The sequence below is a fragment of the Apis mellifera genome, linkage group LG2 (genome assembly GCF_003254395.2).
Source record: "Apis mellifera strain DH4 linkage group LG2, Amel_HAv3.1, whole genome shotgun sequence".
NCBI lineage: Eukaryota > Metazoa > Arthropoda > Insecta > Hymenoptera > Apidae > Apis > Apis mellifera.
In genome coordinates this window covers 13,230,412-13,251,734 of record NC_037639.1, presented here as the reverse complement: position 1 = coordinate 13,251,734, position 21,323 = coordinate 13,230,412, and the positions used below count along the sequence as shown (strand labels likewise).

General features: G+C 32.8%; 3 protein-coding genes across 21 annotated transcripts in view; 2 read left to right on the top strand and 1 right to left on the bottom strand.

Moving 5' to 3' along the window:
* The window catches only part of LOC410831 (casein kinase I), a 45,650-nt gene extending 39,912 nt beyond the window's left edge, over positions 1-5,738 (top strand). For 4 of the 11 annotated variants that reach the window (XM_026439293.1, XM_006569004.3, XM_026439291.1 and 1 more), the window contains 2 exons: positions 259-365; positions 1,343-5,738. In XM_026439293.1, coding sequence (XP_026295078.1) covers positions 259-365; positions 1,343-1,394 — 159 coding nt within the window. In that variant the 3' untranslated portion in view covers positions 1,395-5,738. Of the gene's footprint in view, positions 1-258; positions 366-700; positions 891-1,324 lie in introns of those variants that run through there. The other 7 variants (XM_026439292.1, XM_006569003.3, XM_026439290.1 and 4 more) reach the window with 3 other exon arrangements.
* A 2,694-nt stretch (positions 5,739-8,432) lies between these two features.
* Positions 8,433-9,894, bottom strand: LOC100577606. The gene is made up of 4 exons (XM_003251251.4): positions 9,333-9,894; positions 9,102-9,264; positions 8,821-9,024; positions 8,433-8,752 (listed from the first exon to the last, which is right to left on the bottom strand). The coding sequence occupies exons 1-4, from the start codon at positions 9,514-9,516 to the stop codon at positions 8,554-8,556; spliced, it is 750 nt and encodes a 249-aa protein (XP_003251299.1). The 5' UTR covers positions 9,517-9,894; the 3' UTR covers positions 8,433-8,553.
* A 3,195-nt stretch (positions 9,895-13,089) lies between these two features.
* The window catches only part of LOC408670 (Down syndrome cell adhesion molecule-like protein Dscam2), a 116,542-nt gene continuing 108,308 nt past the window's right edge, over positions 13,090-21,323 (top strand). For 4 of the 9 annotated variants that reach the window (XM_016910892.2, XM_006569015.3, XM_006569014.3 and 1 more), the window contains exons 1-2: positions 14,070-14,223; positions 15,510-16,535. In XM_016910892.2, coding sequence (XP_016766381.2) covers positions 16,409-16,535 — 127 coding nt within the window. In that variant the 5' untranslated portion in view covers positions 14,070-14,223; positions 15,510-16,408. Of the gene's footprint in view, positions 14,224-15,509; positions 16,536-21,323 lie in introns of all 9 variants that reach the window. The other 5 variants (XM_006569017.3, XM_016910894.2, XM_026446406.1 and 2 more) reach the window with 4 other exon arrangements.

The following is a 21,323-nucleotide window of genomic DNA, read 5'->3' as shown; positions in this document are numbered from 1 at the left end:
ACGTGTACATAAACAGATATCACGTATTTTATGTAATTAGTTCAGTACAATATTTTTTTTTTTTTCTTACATATATATATATATATATATATATACGTGTTATATTTTGAATTCACAGTATTGTTGTAAATCATGAAACATTACTTTTTGAAATTTCAATTGAATATTAGCTTTTATGTCCTTATTATACTACACAATTAAATATATTTTTTATTTATTCAGAATCTTTTGGATAATATGTTTTGTTATTGTATTTAGGTGGTATCTTCGACGAATGGAGAACTAGCCAATGATGATCCTACAGCAGGACATTCTAATACGCCAATTACTGCGCCTCAAGAAGTAGACATGGTCGACGAAACGAAGTTAGTATTGCGTTTGTTATACATTTCCCTTTTTTTTTTTTTTTTTTTTCTTATATAACTACTAGTAGATTGCGAATTCTTGATAAGTGAGAAATAAATTATAATTGAACCAATAATATTTATGTGACTAATGCATGCATACGTGACGTATTAAAGATTTAGAGAAAAAAAAAAAAAAAAAGAAAAAAGAAAAAGAAGAAGCTATCGTTACAAAAAAACGATACACTAATATTGTAGATAAAAATTAGCAAAGTCACATCCTTGTCTCATCGTATAACTTTAATCTCGTATCCTTTGCATGATATATGTTAACCGCCCTATCTGTCCTATTTCAGAAAGAAATGTTTGCCGACAAAAAAGCATTGTCGTGGATGCGGAAAAATCCTACGCCGAAGTTCTTGCCTTCCTACGCCTACTGATGATCCTAGATCGATCCCTGAATTAAATTTATTATCCCAGCACAAGTGGCCATTAAAGAATTTTCTTTTATACAACATAAAGAAAAAATATAATATTTACTAATTATCTAATCTAATTATATTATACATATTCGTATTATTTTGTTGTTTAAAATATTCTTTTGTTTTTTTTTTCTATCTATTTATAATAATTCTTATATCGTTACGTAATAGAAAAAAATTTGTAAAAGATTAGAAGAAGAGGATGACACGATTTCATTCAAACACTAATCAAACACTAATCAAACAGCGAAACATGATTATAACCTTCAGAATCATCACTTCTCAACTCCTTGTTTTCTTTTTATATTATGTTTTATTTAACAAGTGAGTCATGTGTCGATCGTTGGTCTGGGACAATATTTCTAGCTCTCTCACTAGCAAATTGGTTTGAGAAAACAAATTCGATTTGTCGCCGCTTTGGAATGCCTTATGTCGTATACTGCATGTTGGTGTCATAGAATAAAACGATGAAAAGAAGACGACTCTAAGTCCTATTAGTGTTTGGTTTATTTGCAGATGCTGTTGTTTCTTCAAACGGAAGAAGAAGAAAACTGGAAGACAAAAGTGACTGTCTGTTATCGTCAGTCTTGGGGGGGACAATACAGTGCGCGTGTAACGCAGAAGTGCAGATGAAGTTTCTTTTTTTTTTTTTTCGGATGAATTGTTGTTGCGGCAGTGCGTGAAAGGACCATGGACAAGAAAAGCTGCAGCCGATCCGCAATATAGGGGAGGGCCGTTACCTTGCTACTACGTGCCGGAAGTCGATCCGCTTCTCAAGATTCGGTGCTGCACATCATCGTCGCGATGTCACGCCTCCGTCGTTATCGAATTAAACCACAGCCATCATTATTACCGCTATTATTATTACTATTATTATTATCATTATTATTATCACGATTAACTTTGCTCTTCTTCTTTTTCTTCTTACGATTATTATTACGATCACTATTATAATATTATATTATTGCTATATTATTTTATTATTATTATTATTATCATCATCGTTTATGGATTATCATCGTCATTTCGTGTACGATCATCGTTCAAACGAAAAAGGAAGAACATCGTTTGTCAATCAATGTCGATGTATAGCGAATATATTGCAAACTTACTGACTGAACACAGTCGAGCCGTTGGCCCCGACCGTTTAATTAACCGGCAAATTGGTCTACCTACCGGTAACACGCATATGTAAGGAATTGACGTACGGATGGTGAAAAGAACGTGTTTGTGCCTCTCATCTTGTCCCGCGGTGGCGCGCTTTTCAACACGTCATCATTGCGAAATACGTGTTACGCATATACGTGTATTAAATCGTAAATGAATTGAAGCTGAAGATCTCATTTTACTCTCAAAGTCCCGGATAACGAGCGTAGCGTACTCCTGCTTGTATCGAAGTTTATAAACAAAACATTTATGAAGTCTGATCGACTGGAAAGGCATGAAACTGAAACGAACGTTTTCAACGCGTTCGCGACTGTTTAAACTCCGATCAGTTCTCAAACGCGTTTAGATACAGCGGCGTTCTTCAAACTCGTGATCGTGTAAGTTGCCTTTCCTTTGTTTTTTCTTCCTTTCCAATGACTACGAGAAATAAATCGATCGAGTCGAATCAACTGTAACTCATGTATTCAATCAATGTAATTCACGTATTTTTTACACTTCTTTCTTGTTCTCGAAATTTCCGAATATTTTTTTCTCTCTCTCTCTCTCTCTCTCTCGTCGTCATCCTCATTAATTATCCAACCAATATTTCCCGTCTGAAATGAAAAATTACCCATTTATTTTGTACGATACACGAAGTATAACAGTATTAACGCTATCTAGTAGATAGCAGCAGATTCGTGCTAAATTGCACGTTATCGCGTTTTAGTTAACAAAGTTTTTAACTAATTTTTATTTTACGCCTACACTGCCTGTTGTTATTCTATATAAGTACACGATTATATATGAAATCCTTATACCTACTGTACATAAAATACAATATCAAGAAATTACGTATTTTGCTACGAAGCTGCTCATACTTTGTATCGAATATTTCAGTTAATCGCATATCATTTAAAACAAGCTTCGTAAAAAAAAAAAAAAAAAAAAATAATATATATATATATATACATTCTAAAGTGGGGAGAGTAATACGATCGCAAATTCTAAATTGTCCGATTTCGGTTTCATGCCTTCCATCAATTCATTATGTAATAAAAGCTTATACGTCGCAGGAATCAATACAAATTACATTTTACATTACATATCGAAAAACAAATAAAAAGAGAAATTAAAAATTTTCGTCTGTAGATTCTCATATCTACCATGAAAATTGAATAGAACGTAGATCAACATATTATACACACACATATGTATTTCGATATAATTGATCCGTGTTCTATCAAAACACGAAGATTCGGGAAACTTTCTTGAATCGTATCTTATCACCTATAAAAGGATCCGTTCATTTCGGACAAACTTTTTTATTCTTGAAACACGTGTGTTGAAAAAAAAAAAAAAGATAATTATTAGAATTGTAACGAAAAAAGAGAACCAAAGTATGCTTGTAATTGAATATACATCAATATAGATTTGATTTTAAAGCAATAAAAAGAACTTTTACCGTCTCTGTTTAACTCTATGAAACGGAATTTCCTTGGAACGAATCGTTGTTTGCTAGATCGACGCGAACGATATTGAATTTAAACCAAAAAAAAAAAAAAATAAATAAATAAATAAAAAAAAGTAAAAAAAAAAAATAAAACAAAACAAATAAATAAGTAAATAAAAAAAACAATATAAAAAATGTACGTGACATAGATATAGAATATTGTGCACTTGGGGAGAACTTTGTTCAGGGCTTATTTAATATGTTTGTTCCACGAAGTTAACAAGAAGAAGAGCGTTGCGACGTGATATATTTGAAATCCTCGTGGATGTTTTTGAAAATTCATCCAAGCAGTGAAGAGATACTTAAATGAAGTGAAAAAAGCGCGCGAAGACGAAGGAGAAAAGAATCTTATCAGCCTTGCCGATTAAACGAGCAAGTAAGAATATTTAATATGTTAATAATATAGTTTTGTTACAAATTTGCAATACGATTCGTTAAAATAAGTTATATATGTTTTAAATGAATTTATTTTTATTAGAACAAACTTGTTGTTGCGGAAAAATTTGTATTGTTCGTTTATTTGCAGACTGATCAATAATAAAAAGATTGGAGTACATTTAATCTCAAGTTCTTATTATATCTATGAAATTGATCGATATATTTTCCGACATATTGTAACATATAAGATGTGTAGATATTAAATCTTTGAAAATTGTCGAAACGTTTTCAAAAAAGATGCATTGTTAAAAAAAAAAAAAAAACGTCCTTTTATCCTTTGCTATTCGTATATGAAAATGAAGCTATAGAAAGAATAAGAAAAAAAAAAAAAAATAAGAAAGAATAGATTTTCTAAAAATTACTTACTTATCTATAAATATTACAAATACTGTTCGTTATATAAAAGATATATAAAAGATTACCAAGATATGAAAGTAAATACATATAACGATATATAAGTAAATTAATAAAAAAGAGAAATAAAGATAATAATGATAACAGAAGAGAAAAACTATCGAGGTAAAGTCATTAGATAATCCATTGGTTGATATAGAAAATAAAAAGAAAGGATAAATTAGACGTAACGTAACGTGATCGATGATATACAAATTTTCTCTCGGAGAAAAATTTTATTTATTAGAAAAGTACTTGATTTAGGACCACACAAATTTGTAACAAAACGCAATCGATTGACCGAAGAAGAGAGTTTAATCGGCTAGTTAGCATAGATGTTTTTCTTCTTGCAGGAATATATTAAGAGGCAATATAATTGACAAATTGTCACTTATCTCCGCGTGAAGATGGCGAATACTAAGATTATCGTGTCCGAAGGTCCGAACTTCTACTAGTCTGGCCAACGATTGCGTACCACTGCCGAGCCATAATGATGTACCGTGTTAGTGTACCGTGAGTGCCCGTACACGTTTCAATATTTAACGATGGCCAAGCACATCCGACGACGAGACGTTCGATGTACTTAGAGCGAACGAGAGCGAAAGAGCGAGAAAGAAAGAGCAGGATTAAAAGAGAGAGTGTATCATGATTTGTGTAAAAAGAAAGAAAGAAAGAAAAAAAAAAAAAAGAAAAAAAAAAGAGAAAATATTAAGAAAGCATTATGCCGCTAGCTTCTTCACATCTGAATGTATCATGTTGTTATTGACCGTCGGATGTCTTGAAGTAATACGCTTAAATGGAGATGAGAACTAAACCCATTAACTTTGTAGATTTCCTCTCTCGTTATTATCTGTATCTTCCCACTAAATATGCAAGAGTATTGTTCCTTTTATAAAACTTGCTTGCGCAAGTAAACGTCGAACAATCAGACGTTACATTTGTATACAGAGAAAGAGTGTGCGAATGCGATGTGCTATGAGGAGAGAATGGCCGCTGAAATGTGTGATCGAGAGAAAAAAAGAAACGAAGAAAAGAGGAGTGACAGAGCTAAAGAGATAGAATATAGAAAGAAGTGGAAGGACATCTTGTTGTCCTTCGGTGTGTATGCTTTTACGTGGAAAGAGAACGAATCTTCGTGTTATTCGAATGCTAAGGGACTGATGTTTCTTATGTTTCCTTACTTTTTGTCAATAGTATCATTTGTAATTATGATCTCTTGATGGAACATATATTTATACCACAAAATACACATACAACATATGCACATATACCAAATTTCGTAATTAGAATATACATTAATAATGAATTCCAAAATTAATTAACAATATCTTTATGAAAGAAGATAGAGAGAAAGGGAGAGAGAGAGAGAAAGGGAAAGAAAGAAGAAGAATGACAATGAGAATGTATGGAAGAGAGTGAAAGCAAGTCAAAAATGCGTGAATGAGAACGAGAGCCTCCGTATTTATATGGCTATCCTGCCACATATCGTTGGCACGATTATGCTGCAACTATGTTGCAATTTAGTTTGTAGTTTTTTTTAGTCGATTTTTCATGCGTCACCAGTTTTAATACAACACGACTGACTGCTGGTTAAGTATGGTTGTGAACGAACAAGAAAAATGTTTCCCTATGTTATTCAGGATATGTACTATATGTCCCTTTTTCGCGACGATCTTTTTTTTTTTCTTTATTCATTCATATATAAAAAGGTTGTTAATCTTGTTCTAATGAAAAAAATTTTATCGTTCTTTACCGAAAGAATGATCGAGTTTGAAAGTGATTACATTTGTATATTTATAAATTGGTGCGAATAGTTCGGATCAAGATCAATATACGTATATGTCTTTCATTTCCTCGTTTTTAATGAATTGCAATAATACGCGACGTATTATTCTTTTCTCAATTAGAAAAAACAATATGCGTTCATGTAAGATTTGATTGCAAAATGATGCATAGAAAATACGTGCTTTCCATTGCGTTTTTTTTTTTTTTTCAATCGATTATTTTATAGCCATTACAAAGCGAAATTAAGTATTTTTATTATGTATATTTTGAAAAATTTTACTCGATATCTCTTTTCTTTTTTTATATTAATTATAATTATATATTTGTTTATCAGTTATTTATTTAATCCTGGTTATTTTTTGCATGCATTCTAAGAATGGAATCTTTCTTCGTTATTCTATTTCCAATTTATTATTAAAGTAATTCCGATTTGTTTTTTAATTGTTTTGCATTGAAATGTCTACAACATTTATTAAAAATGCATTAAATGTATTATTAACTCGCACTTTTTTTTTTTTTTTTAGTAAATTATTCATGCGATTTATTTTATTCAGCGAACGTGATCTGATAATATACGATTAATGTACATTTTAATTATTATTCGTTTTTCTATGTATTCATTGCTGAAGCATTTTATAGTTTGTGTTCAATGATTATTCGCCATTTGTATGGAATTGGCAGCTCATGTGCATAATGATAGTATGCTCATGTGATAAGTGTGATCGATGATGTTATAAAAATTTGAGAAGTTTATCGATATAGTGAGGAGACGTTATGCTATGAAAAATAAAAACAAATCGGGCGACGATTAATTTTTGTAAATAGAAATTATTGGAATGGATATAGAAGTACGCACACTGAAACATGAAAAGTTATGTGAAGAAATGTCACATGTTGGGAGATGTATCAGCTTCAAGATATATATATACATATATATATGTATATATATATATATGCATAAATAATATCAATATCAATAATCACGATTAATAAGCTGTATGTTACAGTAAATACCACTGTCTCGCAACGGCAGCGATCGATTAATTTTATTACCATGTAATCTTAATGATGCCAGTGAGAAGTGGATGTGTTCTTTGTGACGAAATTGGATGAAGGAGTATGAAATCACTAATAATTATTATTCCATTCGCTAATTTATAGACAATTTAAAAATATCGAAGATGCTTCGAAATATTTTGTCCATTTCATACATGTCTACAAACACAAAGATGTCGGAGCGAGGATATTCTATTGTATTAATGAAACGACATTGTTCACTTTTATCATGCTTTTGTTATTATATTAGTGGATTCGTTTTCTTTCCACTTACGAAATTAATAATCTATTAAAGAAAAAAAAAAAAAAAAAGAAGATTAATGTACATAGAAATTAAATTGTTTGAATACTATTCCAATGGATTCTGTGTTTACGCTAGCAAGCGTGTAAGAAAATAAAGGGTGGAGAGCGGTTTGCATCCTAATGGTGAGAAATACGAGACTGAAAGACACACCGGACCATAAAAATTTAACGCGTTATATTCACTTAATATAAAATGACAATGTAATTTACGAAATGAAATCATGTTTTTATCGATTATGTCAGCAAATGTGCACCTCTCTCCCCTATATAATACATTTCTATCGTACTTGTAAGCTGTGATTGAAATCCTATCTTTCAATTCGTAATCATTGGCTTACGAATTGTTATTTATCGATTAATATATATATGTATGTATACATGTATACATGTATACATACATACATATATATATACATATATATATATATATATATACATATACATATATGCATAAAACCGTCTGATAAAAACCGCTTTAATAGAATTTGAAAAAGATATTGAAAATGCGCGAAAATTTTTTCCTGTAAATAAGCGTTGTGCCTGCGCACTTAGTCAAACGAAAAAATTCTTATTAAATTTCTTGTACGATTTCTTTTTATCTTTACATAATTTGACAACTCGAATATACATTTCGAGTATATTTTATCTTCTTTTTCAACGTATATTGTAGAAAAAGAAAATGTTTCCAAAGCTTCAAGTTATATTAATATGCGGTAAATAGAGAGAATAAACATCTAACTTTTAAGTTTTTTATTTTGTTTTAAGAATCTTCTCATATATATATACGTATACATTTTTTCTATAGGGGAAAAAATATGTGATGTACTTAAAATTTTTTTATCCTTATATAAAAAAATATTTCAAAAAAATTAAAATTTCATATTGTTATTATGTGAAATTATCAGTTGGTGATATAAAATTATATTTTTAAAGGACTTGTATTCAATAATAGTTAAAAAAGTTATTATTTCAAAATATTACATAATATATTTTATTTAAAATTTACATAAAATTGTTCCATTAAAAACATAGTACAAGTTAAAGTACAAAAGTAATAAAGAATAGAATGTCATTTATAATGTTTTCTTTTATATACTTAGCTATTTTCATTTGTAATTTCTGAATTTTGAGAAATTTTTAAAATTGTTTCAAAATTAACTAATTCTCTATGATCTTCTAGCATTTGTACGTAAAATGGTTCATTTAACATATGACTTGAGGCAGCAATAAAATTTACGATTAATTTTTTCATCATATTAATTTTTTCTATTGTTTTATTTATTCTTTCTTTGTTACTAAAAAAAATTGAACAGAATATAAGTTAAAATTTTACTGATATATTTTGTTGCACAGATATACTTACATTGCATGCTGAGGATTTGTTTCTTCTAATCTTTTGTTGCGTAATTCCTCCTGTTCCTTTAGAAAATCTTTATATTCAAATAGTGCATTTCGACATTGAATTTTTAACTCTAATTGCTTTTTTAATGCATTTTCTATTTCTTTTTCTATAGACAAAATATTATCGTTCAAAACAAAAAGTTTACACATACATGCATAAATTTTTCTGAAAAGATATTAAAACTATTAAATATTTTTTTTTTTTCTAAAATTTTAAGACTTAAATTATTTGACTTTTCATACTTTTGCATATCATGATCACCTTCTTCACCTGTTAGAATAGCTTGTATACCATAAGAATGCAAACATAATTTAATTGCTGCATTATTTATAAGAGAATTTGCTGTTGCTTCATGTAAATTTGTTACTATATTTTCTGTATCTTCTTCCGAATCTTCATTTCTTTCTAAAATCATATTGAAAAATATTTATATAATCATAATTTGTTTTATATATAATACTTTTATAACATACTGTATTCATTCTGTGCTTTAAGTAATAATAATTTGGCATTTAAATGTTTCAATGACTCTCGAGTAGTTCTAATTTTTTCTTCAATTGGTTTAAAATCTTCTATAGAAACTGCTCCAATTGGAAAATTATAAATATTTTTACTCAAGCATGCAATAGCTTGTATTAAATCTTCATACTTAGACATTTTGTATATATTTATAATACTGTTATAATCATATTAGTTGATCATAAATTATAATAATTGAGGATAATATAATAATTTAATTATTAGTTATTCTTGTATATGATTGGTAAGTTTCATAGTATATTTATGATAAAGAAAAAAAACTTTTATTTTATTAATATTTTTATTTTTAAAAAGATTTATACTTTTTCTTTATCTTCTTTCTTTTATATTTAATTTTTTATGTAAATTATTGAAAGGAATTCCATAACCATAAGGCAAGAAAAAGATATTCAATATATTTTTTCTTCTGTGTTAAGAAAATCAAGATTTTTTCATTTTCAATGTTATTAATTCGATTCAAAGTAAGATAACAATGTTAAGAAAAATAGCAATTGTAATTAAATTTAAATCAATATTAAAATTACAAAAAAATATAAGATTTATATTTATTTCAATTATATTTATATAAATTATTATTAAACAAATTTTAATTTGATTTTAATTTGATTTTACATTAAAAATTGAAACATTTAGTAATTTTGAAATAAAAATAATGAAAGTATATACAATGTTTATGATCACGTATTAAAAATAAGCATAAACAAAAAAGAAATAGAATAGTGAAAGAATAGTGAAATAGTGAAAGCTAAAGTAAAAATATGGGAAATATTAGCGCCATCTTCAGAATGTCGCAAATGAAATAAATATAGAAAGGATAGCAAATAGAAGGAAAAGATAGAATAAGAATTGACTATCAATGCCATCTCTTGAATGTAAAAAATACAAAGTATAAGGTAAGATATAAAATGGACGTGATTATATTCAATGTTTTTTCGTATCATAGAAATTTGGGAATTATTATCGATGACTTTCATTTACATCAAGTAATACTTTTTTTTTTTTCATAAAAATAGATTTATTTAGAATAAGTTCTAATTATCTTTTTATTAAATATATATATATATTTAATAAAATATATTTATTTATGCTATTTTCATTATATTTGTCTTTATCTTTTATCTATATTATGTTTGATACATGAAAACATTTCTTATAATCTTTCTTGAAAATTGGAAATCCGCTTTTACATCATGCTTGATATATTGTAAACTCGGTTTATCGAATTGTCAAATAAATCTCCCTATAATTTGTAATGATAATTGAAATTATAGTATGAAATTTTAAATAATTATCATTTTAAGATATATATTTTTGCTTGAGATATATTATTTATTTGTTGCATAATATTTATACCATAATTATTCTTTATTTATATATTAATATCTAATTAATATGTATTTCTTATTTTATTTAAAAATTCTTTAACTATTAAAGTATTTTTTTTTATTTGTCTAATAACTGAAATTGCAATTAGTACATATTATATATTTCTAAGATTTTGGATTTGTTTATTGTTTTATTTTAGTTTAATTCTATATATTTATTTAAAAATTTTGATTTTACATAACTTATTATTAATCTTTTTTTGAAACTGAGAAAAATTTCAATATGAACATTATAAAGAATAATTAAATTGAATTTTTTGGTTGATTGCAATTGGAATATGATATGTTATACTGTACTTTAATTATTGTACGGATTTAAAATAAATTAATTGCGCAAATCTACCCAATCAAAAAACTGAAGTAATGAGACGAATCAATGCGCATCATAATGCGCATCCTAATGCGCATGACATTAGTCTACAGTTGAAAATTGTGGTGATGGATTGTGTGGTGATTTTTACGGTTCAAATATATACAATTTTTATTGATAATTTGTATTATATTATGGTTATTAAGTTTAATTATTGATTATTAAGTGTTGAATAATTAAATACGTATTTGTTTAATCATTATTATATCAGAATTAAACGTTTTTGTGAACATTATTGTTTGATTGGAATTTCGAACACGGGATGGAAAAATATTTTGTATATATCGTGATAATTAGAAGATAATTCAATAATTTTTATGCAAATATGGTAAGATTTTATTTTTTAATGAAAACATAATTATAAATTTCTTTTATTTGTATAGAAATAGAAATAACTAGATATAATTAATATCATAATAAATTCGTACATATGTATACGAATTACACATATATTCTCACATATACATATTCTCACATATACATATATTTCTTATCTAATTGCGTTATTTGTACGTTCAATTCGTGTTATTATTTCCATTTATTTTTATTTTATATTCGAAAGCCCAAAGCTAAAAATATTTCTTATATATTTCTTTTATTTCTTTCGTATAATTCTGTGTGTTTTGTCTATTCCTTAATATTTATTTAACAATTATTTTTTTTCTTTTATATTATTTTATTAAAAAATTGAAATATACGGAAATTTTATAGTTTTATAACTTTTCCCAATTTTATTTATTGAAATTTCTTATTTTTTAAAAATTTTATTTTATTAAAAAATATTTGAAGAAAAGTCTTTAAAATTCCATAGATGGCACTGATCTTCAGTTTTTATTCTTATATTTTAAAGAGGTATTTTTGATACTCAAGAGATGGTGCTGATCATCTATTTTTATCGCATTTTTATCCTTCTCTCAATATCTTCTATCCTTTTGTATATCCTATTGAGATATTCTGAAGATGGCGCTAGTTTCAATATTTTTACTCTATCTATGTCTTTCTTCCATTATTTCTTCTCTTTGTCTACTAATTAGATGGTAAATTTTATAAAGAGTTCAATAAAGAACACTTCACGTTATTTTGTAGTTTCATAGTTTTTTTTATTTTAATATTTATATTAAAGATTGTATATTATGAGTGCATCATTAAATTTATTTAATAAAGATAAGTTTTACTTTTTTTATGTGAAATAGTTAGAAATTATATATTATATATGCAGATTTATATAATATATGTATGTATATATTTTTAATTACGCGACACTCTTTCTCAAGGAATAATCTCTCAAATTTAAATTTTCTTCTATTTTTGTTTTTTCCAATATACATCGATATATATATATACACCGATGCCAAGCAAAAGAATTTATTACGCTAAAAATTGTAGAGGTTATAAACACTTATCTTCGTACATGCGTTTACATCTATTTTGTCAATGATATTCAAAAGTAAGATAATTAGGAAATATTATTAAAATTAAAATATATTAACAATATTATTATCATGTAAATTATTATACGCGTTTGATAATACAATATATGAAGAAAGTGGCTTTTTATTCAAAACATCGTTTTGCATTATAGTAATTACAATACTTATATAATTATCTCGTACAATCTCTTCAATTCTTTTGGAAGAATTTTTTAATGCCTTAACATGATTTTAAGTTAACGTTGGTGTTATAATTCTGAATAATTTTTAAACATTCGAATGGAATTAATATTTAAAAAACTTCATTACTTTACAAATCATTTAAATCATTTTCGAAAGATTCATAACGAATAACGAATATCTATATGTGTATATATATATATATATATTTTTTAAAAAGTGTGATAATATCGATAAAAATGTATTATATCGTTTTAATGTATTTTGAATGTATTGAACATTGCGCTATTATTAAATTATATCGTTATTTGACGAAATTCACGCTGAAGTGGTTATTGAGCGGTAAATATGAAAGATTACGTATATTTTAATGCGCCATTAATATATATGAAGCAAGAATAAACTTAACATTAAATTATGCATAACGTTGTTTTCAGCATGTAATTGAATATAAAAATATTCATAAATAGATTAACGTAATATATTATGGATTGAGGGAACAGTGGAAAAGATTCCAAGACAGTTTCTTAACTTTTAACACAAGTCAAATCCAAGTTTTTCTCAATCTCCATTATCAATTTTTCTTTTTATTTAATCTTAATAATGATTTATCGAATTCTACATTCAATTACGAAACTCTCGAGAAATTTCATCGATCGTTCCAATTTTTATCGAGAATGTAATCACACTTTATTTATCCGTTCTTCGCTTGTTTTTTTTTTAATTTACAAGAATCGCGAACAACGATATATCATCGAACGGATCAATTAATCATTATCATTCCTTGACATTAATTTACCGCAAAATGTTAGCTGACGAGAATCTGTTACTTTCGACATATCACGTGGTGGTTACACGCGGCGTTCCTTCGCTGATCGCTCGTAACAAATAATAGCAGGAAACAAGGTGATCGTGGTACGAGGGGAGGGGATTGGCCGCAAATGATCCCCCGGATACGTGTGTTCTTGTTACGCGTACAGTTTCCAAATAATTTGCATGGCTGGCCGCTTCTCAAGTCCGCGTCAATGGATTTCGTTTCAACAAAAAGCCGCTCGACGTATCAGTTTCCAATAAAAACTGCTCGCCAATCTATTCGTATAATAGCGGCTGTTGTTGTTTTGCGAATCAGACGATAGCTTTTGAAATCGTTTTGCTAGATGTTCATCGATGTTTCTTTCTCTTCGTAAAAAAGGTGCTCTAAACCTGCCTCTCCTCTCGACAATCGAAGAGGAGAGAATCGACGAAAAGTTCTTTTATAGTTCTTTGGCTGTTTCGTTTTTAAATAATGGATTAAAAGTTAGAAAATTTTATTTAAATGCGTATTACACGCACGCTTTATACATTATATTTTTGCTATTTTTCAGATGCGTTCGCAGTCAATGATATTGTACTTCTTTTTTCTCCTGGCTTAATTACCATATAACAACGGAAAAGTTTGCGTGATAATATCAAAAGTCAAGTAAGTATCGATAATTTATCACGTAGCTCGAAAATAGATGTAAAAGCGAAATGTCGGAAAGAGAGGTTTATCTCGCATGCCGTATGATTATTTAATCGTTGCGCTGTATCAGTTATTAAATACCTTTTACCAAACTGTTTTTTTATCAAAGATCGTTTTCAGGAAAAAAATAGCTCAAAAGGTGGAAATTTTTATAGTGTATTTTTTATATTTATCTATACTATTGTTTTTTTTATCGATCGATGCGATAGTACTTTCATTCTGTGACGTATTCCAATTGACTTTATACATGTTTTAATAAAGAAAAATAGCGTATCGCGACGAATTGTAACCAATTGTTTGAAGTCATCGCGCAATTGTTTTTTATCGATCTCGTTATTCGCTTTATCGAATTTGTTTTTTTTTTACGTATCGTTATCAGTATCGCCCTCGCAGATGCAGATGCACGGTTTATAATCGCGAAATACGTTAAATCGTGTATAATGTTTCATTCGATACTTCGAATCGGTCGAAGATGAAACGCACGTTTTTTTTTTTTTTTTTTTTTTGCTCCCCAGCGTTTCCGCTGCTGTGTTCACGCATGGTTAGAACTTGGGTAATTTTTCAAAAAAAAAAAAAAAAAAGAAAAAAAAACGCGCATCGAACACGGTTGCGAATGGGAATTCGAAGAAACGGAAGATGAAGCTCGGGTTGATCGAAAGCGGGCCGATCGCGCTCAGCATCGCTATTTAATTTCGTGCCTATGGCTGCGCCAATAGCACATGGAACAACGTGTTCGTATCGCTCTTTGACGCTGTGCCGTGGCCGCTCGTTGTCGATTGTCGAGCTCACCTTTGCTTCTGACATTTGAAAAGCCGGTTGAAATCTTGGAAAATAATTCACGCCGTTGAAATCTAATTCCCATCCCGATTTAACGATCGCCATCGTCGGCCAAACGTATGTATCACGTGCAACGATTATCGATACGGTAATATTTAATATTTCGCGATTATACCCGTTATGCCGGAATTAATAAGAAATATTTATACAACGTTAAATGGAATGTATTTTAATTAAAGGGGAAAATCATTATCGCGTTTTGCCGATAGATCGAACATTTCACGTGAAATTCTACGGCTTCTTTCTCTCGTTAGAGAATTTAAACTCGAATAATAATATCACTTATCCCCCTCCCCTCCTCTCTCTCTCTCTGATTATCCTAGCTTTATTACTTTCCACCTCGTTTTATCGTATACCTATTTTCTATAAATCTATATAAAATCTTTTTTCTTTTTTTTTTTGATAAGAATACGTCTCCGACGAGCATCCAAACTCCGTCCGCTCAAAGAAACGGAATAGAATTGTTTAAATGGGGGTTAATGGGCGACGTAAACGGCGCTCTCTATTATTTAATTCGGTGACACGGTGGCAAGGTGTTACGAGGTAACAAGTACCCGCGTTGTTCGAGGGTGGATGCTCGATGCGAGGACTGGGCAACGAACGATACCATACGGCGGTTCAGACTGGACACGCAGCAGTACACGGATCGGCGGTGGTCGAGGCTGGATGGACGGACGGTGTTCGCTGAATAAGGATGCGACGAGGGAGGAGTTGTAGCCGGATCACACGGACGCGCGTACGGAAGGAAAGAGGAGAAGGAAGGTGGGTGAGGTGGTGGTTCCCTGGTGCGCAGCCTGAGCTGCGGTCGGAACTTCTCGTAACCTCCCCTCCCTTCCCCCGTGGCACGGGATACTCGCGAGCGGCACTTAGGCCTGTGGCGGGGCGTAGGTGCAGAGAGCGGGCGAGTAGTGGTGCGGCCGCGGGATCGCGAGAGCGCAGGATGGCTCGAGTGTGGGTCGAGCGAGGCCGAGGATGGCCGAGGACGACCGACTGCGCACGAGCCACGAATCGCCGCGGGAACCTGTCGCGCGCCACGAAAGTCGAACAGTCTCTCACTGGCGCCCGGCGCGGCGAGTGCCTTGAGAGACAGGATTTCGTGCGAGGAAGAGGCGCAGATCTGGTGTGTTGGACGGATAAGGATTGAACATCGAAAGGAACATCGTATAGAGAGAGAGAGAGAGAGAAAGAGAGGGAGGAAGGAAAAGGGAGAGAGAGAGAGAAAGGAAGTCGATCCTTGCGTGGAGGGCCCGAGTGGACGGTGGTAGAGTTTCCATCCGCGAGCATCTACCCCCTTCTTCGAGGCTCGATGACCGCGGCACGCGAGGAACGGAATCGACTGTGGATCAGGATGAGCCCCTGTCTGCTCGCCAATTCCCCACGCCACGTGGCTCCGGCTCTTCCGTTTCTTTGGATCTTCGTCATCCTGCTGAACGGTGAGTGAACCAATCTTCACCTTTTTTTAACACGTGATTCCCGGTTCGATATACTTTCGGAAACGAGAAGATTCGGGATTATTCCGATTTGGGAAAAGACGTAGAATAGACGAGGTTAGGACCGTGTTTAATTAGATAAGATAGAGGGAAAGGGGGAATAGATAGAAGTAGTGAACGAGTAAAAACGATCGATCAACAAAGGATATTATTGTTGGTAGACAATCTTCGTTTCGATCCGTTGATCAGGCCAAATTCCCTCCGAATTAGCAGAATCGCTTCCATAGAGAGGTTCCTCCTTTTTTCACATTTTCCCTGTCTTTCAAAATTTCATCACTTTTTATCTAGAGAATCTACCATTCACTGATCGATCGATTGTTCGAGTATGATTCGTTTTTCCACGAGAAAATTCGTGGATCGAACGGTATTACGTTTCACGTATTGCGTCTTATTACGAGCGAGTATTATTCGAGTTCGTTTCCTCTCCCCCCGTGTTATCTCCTCTGTGTTATCGAATCGTTAAATACGAGGAGAAAGAAAGGAGAAGTTTTTGCAAGACTCGCCACGGCAGGTAAACGAATTCGACCTCGGATGGGTAAAAGGATGAACAAAAAGCTAACGAACTCGGGCAGTCCGTGACCCGCGTTCGAACGAATCTCGCCAACTTGATAGGAGCAGGCACGAAGGGAGTCGAAGGCATAGATTGGCAGCTGCCATTTTTACGACTCGTTGGGAGCGAGTTGTTTGAACAATCGATACGATTACCGCAAACAACGAGAATGATCGATCGTGTCGAACACCTCTCTTCGAGATTTGCTCGCCGGCTTTCTACGCATATCGACAGATCTCCTAGATTATTTAATTGGCCGGCAACGATAAAACGAATTGTGTTCTCCGATCGTTTACGCGTTTATGTGGTTATCGTGGCTTCCAACGATATTCATTCCGCTCAACTGTGTGTTAGATATATTAAATAAAAATAATTATTTTACGTTAATGGACGAGGTTTACGTTGATTTACACGGATGATAGTGAGAAACGTCGTCGTCGATAAAGTGATTTTTTCCTTTTTGGTTCGTTACCTCGAAGCGAAAGGATTCCTTCCGTTTGCGTGGTTTATCGCCGTGCTCTTCTAAAATTCAACCAAAGAGTTGAATCGTTGCCGGATTTATGGCTCGATTCGTAAACTTACTGCGCGAACGTGTACTTCGCCCTGCAAAAGGACGCACTATGCGCTTCGTTATGGAAGTTTAACAACCGATGTAATGAAATCCTGGCCGGCCACTCGGAATTACTCTCGTTTTCCTTTGCCTCCATTTCTCCGTTTTCCGTCTATATTTTGGTGAATATATTTTGATGAGATCATCTATTGAATTCGTGTACGCGTATCGTATTGTCGTAATTGTGTCGATCCAATAGACAACAAACAAACGTTAAACGTATTTCGACGAACGTTACGTTAGAGCGTAATATACGTATAAATAAAGTCGTATTATTGCGTATTACAACTAAACTTAGACTCGTTGCCTCGTCTCACGTCGATTACCTCTCGGATAGTCGGTGTCCAAAACTGCAAGTTAATTATGATAATAGCCGGCCGTAGATAGAGCGTGAATAGAGACAGGAACATCGGCGATCTCCTGCCAATGAAATCCATTTCCCTTCTGCCAGAGGCGATAGGATCGCCAGAGGACGTTTGATCGATGGCATTTGTGCGCCGTCTGTCCAACCGGTGTCCAAATCGACCGGTTCAAGCAGAGATGAGATTCTAAACTGTAGCATCGGTACCGATTTAATACGTAAAACGACAACAGCCGCTCCGTAAAACGTACTACTACTACTACTACTATTATTACTACTACAACTACTATTTTTACTACTACTACTACTACTATTACTATTACTATTATTATTACTGCTATTACTACTACGACTATGACTACTATTACTACAACTAATATTTTTACTACTACTACTACTACTACTATTACTATTACTATTATTATTACTACTATTACTACTACGACTACGATTATTACTACTACGACTATGACTATTACTACTACGACTACGACTACGACTACGACTACTATTATTACTACTGCTATTATTACTACTACTACTACTACTACTACGATTATTACTACTACTACGACTATGACTACTACTACGATTACGATTACTATTACTACTATGACTACAATTACAATTACTATTACTATTACTATTACTACTACTATTACTATTTTTACTACTATTATTACTATTATTACTATGACTATTACTACTACGACTATGACTACTACTACTACGACTACGATTACTACTACTATTACTATTACTATTACTAGTACTACTACTGCTCGCGTCGAGAAAATTCAGGACGAATTTCGCTCATTTCCGAGGTGGTGTAAAAGCAGCCTAAACTTGGAAATCACGCGAGACACGTACGCGTATTACGCGACTGCATCGTCGAAATTAGTCTGTCCGGCGGACGGTCGAGCCTCGAGTGTGAAGTTAACTTCCGGATCTAACTTTTGAATAGAGAGAACAGGGTCACGACTTCGCCTCGAGAGAAGCAAATCGGGTAAGAGGAAGGAGGAAGATCGGGCGGAGAGGATAAATTCGATCGAGCAACGCCGAAAGAAAATTGATTCGAAGCTTCTCGATTGATCGCGTTTCGCGTTTCAAACGTGAACCGTGAAACGAGAGCTGGCCCGCTCTTTAATTTATCTTGTTATTTGCATTACCGAATCGAGGCCAGCGAAACATTTGCGGAAACAGATATCGAATCTTTTTCCCCCTCCTTCTTTTTTTTTTTAACGTTAAACCAACGATTTGTTTACATCCCCGTTTGAAATAATTCAACGAACGGATCCGATGTCCGATTTTTGTTGCAAGTTTGTTTAGAAATTCGAGAATGCGTCGGGCAATTAATTAACGATACTTTTTGTGGACATCGTGCGAAAGGATGGGAAAGGTAACGAGAAATTATCGCAAAAATTTCTCGAAACTCATACGTTTCTTTTCACTCGATATCTCCAAATTTTCTCTTTATTCAACGTTTAACTGGACGTTTACTTCGCGTTCGAAATTTAATTCGTCCGAAAATCGGTGTATGAAAATGTCCGTTCCAATTTCCTCCCCCCTCCTCCCGGTTCATCGTTCTCGACGAATTCCGGAGTAGATTTCCATCATTCGGAATTTCATCGGCGCTTATTAAAACATCAATGGTATTATATCACTTTGCGTGATTCGCAGTGTATCGGTCGCCAGTCGATACCCATTTTCCATCCTGAGCCGAAAGTTAATACGATGAAAATTCACGAGAGCGATATCCCCTTCGAAAGATCTCGCGTGTATAAAATCAAAATTGGGATCGATTCGAAAAAAAGGAAAGAAAGATCGAATCGTCGATACGAACATTCCTACGAACGATCATCTCTGCGAGATGCAAGCAACGAGATTCGATTCGACGATTAAGAAAATAGTATCGCCGATTATCCCGAAATTTTCTCCGATCCCGACATCGCGCGACCAATTTACCGCCATCAAAGGCGATTAGGGATGGAGAGTGGGAAGTTAACTAGGACGGGCAATTCCAGAACGGATCGACTACTTGGCCGCCTAATTTCGTTAATGGAGAATGCATCGATTGTGTCAAGTGTAGAGAAATAATTGTCTTTTAAGGAGAATTATCCAGCTTCGTATCGAAAACATGTCTCGTCCAGGAATCGAAGAGGAATCGTGCGTTATTTCGAAAAAGAAAAAAAAAAAAGAATATCAGGAATCGCGAAGAAAGGAGTGAAAGAAAGAGAGTGGACACTTAGCATTTATATTCTTCTTTGAGCGGTCGCTGAAATGGAGCAACCGCTCTATTTTCCCCTCCCCCTATTCTCTCTCTCTCTCTCTCTCTCTCCCCCTCCATTCCTTTGAGAAGCTCTCCTTATCGCACTCGGCTCGGAAGGATCTCGAGACGCCTTTTCCGATTTCAATTCAAGTGCGTTCGAACACCGAACCTCGCTTTCATCGTTATTGGATTAAAGGATTAACTCTTGGATGTACGAGGAATTATAAAGTCGGCCGCCTTTGAAAGTCGATAGCTCGGTGTATCTCCCGCGACGCGGTGGATAAATTCTCGCTTCCTTTAATCCATCCGCGCTGGATGGAACGCAATGCTACTTTCCTTCCTCTCTTACCCTTCTTAACGAATTTAAACGTTTTAGGCATTCTTTTCGTCTCTTTAAAATCGAACGTGCCTCTTTCTTCTTTTCTTTCTTCTTAAAAAAAAAAAAAAAGAAAGAAGAGAGAATAAGGACGCGTAAATGGATACAGCTCGTCCGGCGAAATACATTTTCAGGGATTACGATCATTGGCGGGGGCGAGTTATCGCCAGCGACGAAGCTAATTGATGGAACGCCGCGGTGGAACAACGAGGATCGTTGATTTCACGGAAGTCGTTCGCACGACCCGTCACTCGTGAACTTTAATTTCCTGTCTGAACGCGCGAGCCGAATACATTAGATATCGGGCTAATTCGACCGCCGCCATTTTCCATTGGACGCGATTCCGAAATCCGGAACCGGCGAGTGTTTGCACGGCGGAACGCCATGTCTTAACGAACGTGTAGATATCGCATATCTGCGGCGACTGTATCGGCTAACGAAGAACAAATAAAAAAAATTGCTCGCCCGTGGATCCGTGTATTGGGCGAATATTTAACGTGCCGCGCACGTAGAAACCTTGTTTTTATAAGTTAGCGCGCGTATACGCGATTTCACGGTGCTCGAC

Bases quoted from the DNA above. Each gene is read 5' to 3' on its own strand.
- LOC100577606 (XM_003251251.4), bottom strand. From the start codon at position 9,516: ATGTCTAAGTATGAAGATTTAATACAAGCTATTGCATGCTTGAGTAAA. The intron at 9,025-9,101 runs GTATGAAAAGTC...ATATCTTTTCAG, and splicing joins GGTGATCATGATATGCAAAA to AAAAATTTATGCATGTATGT. The intron at 8,753-8,820 runs GTAAGTATATCT...AATTTTTTTTAG, and splicing joins ACAAATCCTCAGCATGCAAT to TAACAAAGAAAGAATAAATA.